The sequence below is a fragment of the Haliaeetus leucocephalus genome, unplaced genomic scaffold, assembly GCF_000737465.1.
Source record: "Haliaeetus leucocephalus isolate CR32 unplaced genomic scaffold, Haliaeetus_leucocephalus-4.0 Scaffold217, whole genome shotgun sequence".
NCBI lineage: Eukaryota > Metazoa > Chordata > Aves > Accipitriformes > Accipitridae > Haliaeetus > Haliaeetus leucocephalus.
Window position 1 is genome coordinate 1,343,363 of NW_010972653.1, and position 6,246 is coordinate 1,349,608.

General features: G+C 40.2%; 1 protein-coding gene across 1 annotated transcript; it reads right to left on the minus strand.

The window, feature by feature from the left end:
- Positions 1-4,184: 4,184 nt before the first annotated feature.
- Positions 4,185-5,715, minus strand: KCNS3 (potassium voltage-gated channel, delayed-rectifier, subfamily S, member 3). Its single transcript, XM_010566643.1, has one exon. The coding sequence runs from the start codon at positions 5,667-5,669 to the stop codon at positions 4,185-4,187; it is 1,485 nt and encodes a 494-aa protein (XP_010564945.1). The 5' UTR covers positions 5,670-5,715.
- Positions 5,716-6,246: the final 531 nt, after the last annotated feature.

A 6,246-nucleotide genomic window follows, 5' to 3' on the forward strand; every position in this document is an offset into this window, starting at 1 on the left:
TATTAGCAGCTTCACAAACACTGTCAGCTAATCAAAAAATATTAGAGAAACTCTCCACAGCTTAGTGGTTTTCTGTCACTTGCACTAGATGTTAGGATGTGTGGAAATGAATAAATGTATTAATACACAGCAGCCTGTCAGGAACCCTTGGCACACCATAAGCCCGTGTACTGCCTTTGCCAGTCAAATCTGCCTGATACTCTCAGCATTCCCTGACAGCAACCCGTTTGCATGGGAATCAGCACGGAGTCTGCTTTTAAATGGTAATATTTCACATTATGGTGCCTGACACTAATTCCTACCTAACCCATAAGTGATATTTCGTTTACAGGGCTGACGCAGATGTGCCATTTTATTTAGCTCACATTTACGCTCATTGATTTGAGCCACACTGTGACTTTTCTTGCAAAAAAACACAGCCCATAAGTGTGTTAATGACTGCTTATATAGATAGCAGGAGTGCTCACTAATTTCATCCCTACTAAGTTCTGCCTGCTGCCGTCCAGGTGGGTGAAACATGAGTTTCTGGACTCAGAAAGACCCTCGTTCTGGGACAGAAACAGGACTGCTGGACCACAGGCTGGGTGGGAAGGGAGGCCAGGGTGGTAGCGGGAGGGGATGTGAGGCAGCAGGGGAGGAAAGGGAAGAAAAGCACTGGTGGAAAAAAGAGGAAATAAAATGAAGACAAGTGAGGACTCTTTCTGGCAACTTCTTTCTCTTTTCCTTTCTTCTAAGGTCCTCGCAGGCTTTTCCGTCATCCCTTTTGACTGACAGCTTCCTACCTTCTCCCGTTTCTCTTTTCTCATTCCTCTACACTGGCCTTTTCCCTCTTCTGACACACACCAAAAAACGGTGGCAGTGACAGAGCCTGCTCTCAGCAAGGCACAAGCTGTGGGCAGTTGGGCCATACCCCCTGCCAGTTGGAAGCTACTCAAAACAGGGAACTGCAGTGTGGTGCAGTGGTGTCTTCCCATGCTACAACAGGGACAAATGCTGCAAATACGGATGCTACGCTGGAAATACTGGGTTATCGAAAGAGAAGCATTTGCCATCAAGACAAAGAAACTAATAACATGCCAGTCAACTGTTTTGTATAAAGATCAACAAATCTCTCCCATACAAAATGGGATGCATATCTGAACAGTAACCCTTTCTATGCTTTGGTGTCTGAAACAGAGCAGCTGGGTGGAGAGAATTTAGGGAGCGTTTTTAAAGGGAAACACATGTGGTTCGGGAATACAAAACCAATAGACAACCTACCTTCTGTTGACACTGATATTACATATTGATAATATGGAACTGTAGACCATGGAAGAAGACAAATTAAATAAGAAACAATCCCCTCTTGCAGTTATTTCTTAGTAGTAAATTCTTCTACTAAAAACTTTTACTAGCAGGAAGAACATGCAGTATCTCAGTATTTGCTCTCATATGCTTTCTTCTGGCACTGAAGACTTGTGACACTCTCTAGTACCAGTGCATGTTACAGGACTGCAGTTCTGCCTTGAGGGGAGTATCTTTTGGCATGAAACACAGCTCACATCCTGCTCCCAGTTACACCTATATGAAACCAAGTGCTGGATTTATTCCAGCAAAGGGAACAGAAAACAACAAAGCCATTTTTAAAGATACAACTGATTTGAAAAAAAGCTGAGATCTCATCACGGAATCAAAATAACATACTGCATGATACATGGATATGTACTTTACCTTCTGATATGTTCCAAAAGACATGCCTCACTTTGCTGCAAGCTGTATCTATGCATAAAAAAAGTCAGAGGAACTTAAACAGTGTCACAGCCTTAAGATTGATTCATGCGTTTGATCAATTTTATGACAAATTACCAGTCAGTAAAATTTAATACAAAAAGTTTTATACTGTGTGATCCTTGGGTAATGCCTGACAAATATAAAATGAGATTTTTCAGTAGCAGGTTTTTTTCAACTATTTAATACAAATTTCTTGCAGGTTTTGTGCATGACAGTATTTTTCATTGCTTTTGAACTTCAGTGGCAATATAATATGTCTTTATACGGAGACTACCAAGACAGTTTATTTGGACAGAGAGTAATATTTATGTTGTTATTCTGCTGGTTCTTATTAGATTCATATGCACATAACTATTTAATGTTTTATGTCATTGCATCTTTGAAATGTTAATTGTTCAGTAAGAACAAAACACATTTAGGCTAACTTTCCCTTTTGGTATTCCTGCACTAACTATGGGATGAATTAACCTTAGTTATCTGTGAAGCATCACATACACTTACAACACTCAGCAAGTAATAAGCCAAATTTTGAAGTTTCTCCAAAGCTCAAAATATTCTAAGTCCCATGTCACTATATTGGTGCACAGCAGTCCTGAGGGACACCTCTTTCCGAGGTATAGGTTGATCCATCCTGTTCTTTTTTGTTTCTCCATCTCAGTAAGACATTAGAGCTCTGTGCCTCAGTAAATATAAGTGCACCTCAGCTACTTACTTAATGTATTTTGCAATAGAAAACCTGGCAGACACTTAAAAAATCAACCCTCTGCAGAGGCTAAAATCAATTGCCAACTTCTGGTTTTACTCAGTCTTGAAGTCGACTCCTACTGAGTTTGACCTGCCTGAGTAGAAACTCAGGGCAGTAAGGGCTTCAGCATTTGGCAAAATAATAAGTTAAAAAAAAAAAAAAAAAAAAAAAGTGAAGCCTCTCTTTAAGGAAAATATCAACATCACAGTATCTTTGATTCTCCATTGCCCAGCATCTAATTTAGTCACTAGACAAGTGAAAGAAAATGAGTGTTCAGAAACACTATGGACTTGTATAAGGTCCTCGAGTTTCTCCAGCACTCCTTTATGCTAGGTTCAAGGGCTAGCTTTCTTTTTAAATAGCCCTAGAAGATCCAGTCTGAACCAGAGCAGGATTAGCTGGCTGTGTAAGAAGCCCCTGGAGAGGAGAGGAACACACAGAGCTGCAGCACTGCCAGGCAATGAGCACTGCTCCAGCCCATAGTACAAACCAGGAAAGCTGCCATCACCAACAGATGAGCTTTAGAAAAAGGAGCTGAAATAGTTTCATATATGCGTGCCCACGCGCAGTGCCCACCCTACATCTCTGATGGGCGATATATGGTAGAAGAGAGCATGTCCACACATCTCCGTTGTTTGGTATTACAGCCCTGGACTGAGAACCAGCGCAGCCGAGATGCTGCTCGCATTTGCTCCTACCACCGAGGCAGTAACCTCCAGCAAAGGAGCAGCGCTGACAGCATGGAGCAATAACTTCTAAAGACCACCACAGATGTTTGCTTCAGTGCCCACAAAACAAAGCCTCTGGGGAAGCCACCGGGGTGGTGTTAATCACAGCAGGATCCTCTCCAGACACCAGAATTCCTCAGGTGCGCAATGGCAGAAGAGGTGGCTAAATGGTACAATAAGCTCCTGTCCTGCCTACACCAGGCACTTCATCCTGGGACTCATGATTTAGACCCTTTAAGACCTGATAGAGCTTGGCCATGCTGGACACTGGGAAAAATATAGGCACAATGGGATAAATTTATTTTAACAAACTAAAAATGTATTGTGCTTTTGGAAAGAAATTCATAAATATTATGCTTCCATGGAGTAAAAACAATATGTAACGATGTATTTTCTGCCCCACCTTAGAAAATGGGTTCCCAACTCCAAGATTACATAAATGTGTTAGTGAGCACAGTTTTACATGTACATAATTCCTTCTTTTTCCTGGTGTATTTGCAGGTAAAAACTTCACTGACTTGTGCAATAGTTCTTACATATTTGTAATATATTTCTACCTGAAGAGCAGCAAATTATAAAAGCAGATTCTGTATAAGCTATCAGATTTCTGCAGGGGAAAAAACAACCAATAATGAAAAAAAACCCCAACCACAAAACCAAGCAAACACTGATCTCACATTTAAAACTGTTTTCCTGACTTTTTCTCCCCAAAAATGCATAACATTAGTTGTGTAAAAAACTAAACCACCATATGAGGCATATTTTAAAGCCTCATATAAACAATGAAGCTTTTATGGCATCCTCAGAGCAAAGAATGTCCAAATATGGCTGAGAGTTAAGTACCCTGAGAATTAACTGCTCTTAATAAATTCACTGAAATTTGTAAGTCCACATTTACCAAGAATCAGAAAAGAAATAAAGGGAAGAGAACGTGATTCAACTCATTTTCCTGTACCATTCTCTAAAGATGTTGTGTTATAAGCATCCTCCATATCTTGGATGCTGGACGCATCTGTTGAATCTTGGTCACTGACTACAATTCCTACTGAAGAAAGGCTAGAAATGAAGGAGTGCATCTTTTTTGCATAAATATCCCTAATGTTAAAATAAGGTAGGTCATTACATTTCTCTTTGCGATCATTGTTGCATTGGTCTGGATCAATATCTTTTTGTTTTTGATAGTACTTAGAAAACTTATTGAAAATAATGGTGATTGGAAGTGCTACCACTAGTATCCCACAGATGATGCATAGGGTGCCAAGCAGCTTTCCAGCAAGCGTGACCGGGTAAGTGTCCCCATAACCAACAGTGGTCATGCTGATGGTTGCCCACCACCAGCAAACAGGGATGCTGTGCAGTTCTGATGAGTCATCATCCTTCTCCACTGAGTAGACGAGCACTGAAAAAATAGAAATCCCAACAGACAAAAACAAAAGCAGGAGTCCAACTTCCTGATAGCTATGTCTCAAAGTGGCACCTAAAGACCGCAGTCCTACGGAGTGCCTGGCCAGTTTCAGGATGCGAAATATCCTCATTAACCGCAGGATTTGAACCACTTTCCCCATATTTTCAATATCTTCACTTTCTTCTTCCTTCGTGTCCACAGCCAGCGTGGCATAAAATGGGATAATAGAGACAAAATCGATGATATTCAGTGGTTTCTTCCAGAACTTCTTTTGACTTGGAGCAGTGATGAGCCTGATCACTAGCTCAGCAGTGAACCAGATGATGCACGTAATCTCCACAGCTTCCAAAACAGGGTCTTCAATCTCCCTGTCATTGGCATCCAGCTTTTGAAACTCTGGCATGCTGTGAATGCACATGGCCACGATTGATGCCAGGACAACACTCAGGGACGACACGGCAATTAACTTGGCAGACAAGCAGTATGCAGGATTTTCCATTCTGACCCAGATCTTCTTTCTTATTTCACCAAAACACAGATTGTCAAACTTTTCCAGCTCTTTGTCAAATATGGATGACTCTTCATTAGAGGAGTCTATACTTCTGTCATTGCTCTTCTGATCCCAGTCTTTCTCAGGACCTTCTTCTTTCCTCTCTTGGTACAGATTGCTGCAGCAGGAATCAATAAACAGCTCATTTATCCCCCAGTACTCTATTTCCTGGCAGAAGGAAAAGACACAAAGTTCTTCCATGACATGAAGTTTACCTGTATAGTAAAAATTCAGAACGTATCGGAACAATGAAGGATTCCTGTCGAAGTAATATTCCTTTTCTGCAACACTATAATCATCACACAGTTCTAGAATAGCCTCTTCTGAATGGCATTTGAGAAGTTTCCCAAGTCTGGTATGGGGAAATCGGAGCAAGGTGCTCTGGTCCACTGATTGCTTAAAGCCACCCACATTCAAATTGATAAGTTCTGCATCTTTGCCAGGTCTGTGGAAAAATTCACCATAAACCATTTTGAACAGACAAGTTCTACTGCTGGTGCCCAAAGAGATTACATTGAACCTGAAAAGAACATAAGATATTGTTAGAGCATTTAAATCAGTTTTGCTCTTGTGACACATTCTTTTTTCCATCCAAGGTTACTGTGAAATGCTATAACAAAAAAGAAATGAAATTATGAATACCATTATTCAGCAGTTCACAGAAGTAGGTTTAAGTCAGTTTGATAGTTTAACACAGCTTTAGCAAATTTGAAAGAAATAGGTTCTGGTTTAGCTCTCCTTAATTTTTTCTAGTGTGGAGGCAGAATGTCTAATTCATCAATAAATCAGTTTCTGTTCTACTATCCCATTGAAATTAATAGTCAAGAAATAAGTTTACTTCAGTGACATAAAAAATCTTTAGCTTAAAGACAGAAAAATTGTCAATCCATCAAAATATTTAGGACAAAGCTTAAGGCAGGTGTCTCAATTATGGTTTCAGTAGAGTTGTATTGATTTGTATGATGTTGCAATTTGTAATCCACTACTTTCAACATTATCTGCTTGAATGTGGACTGCAATTACTTCTGTTGTCATATCAATTAATTTC

Excerpts from the sequence above, each read along its gene's own strand:
- KCNS3 (XM_010566643.1), bottom strand. The coding sequence starts at position 5,669 with ATGGTTTATGGTGAATTTTTCCACAGACCTGGCAAAGATGCAGAACTT.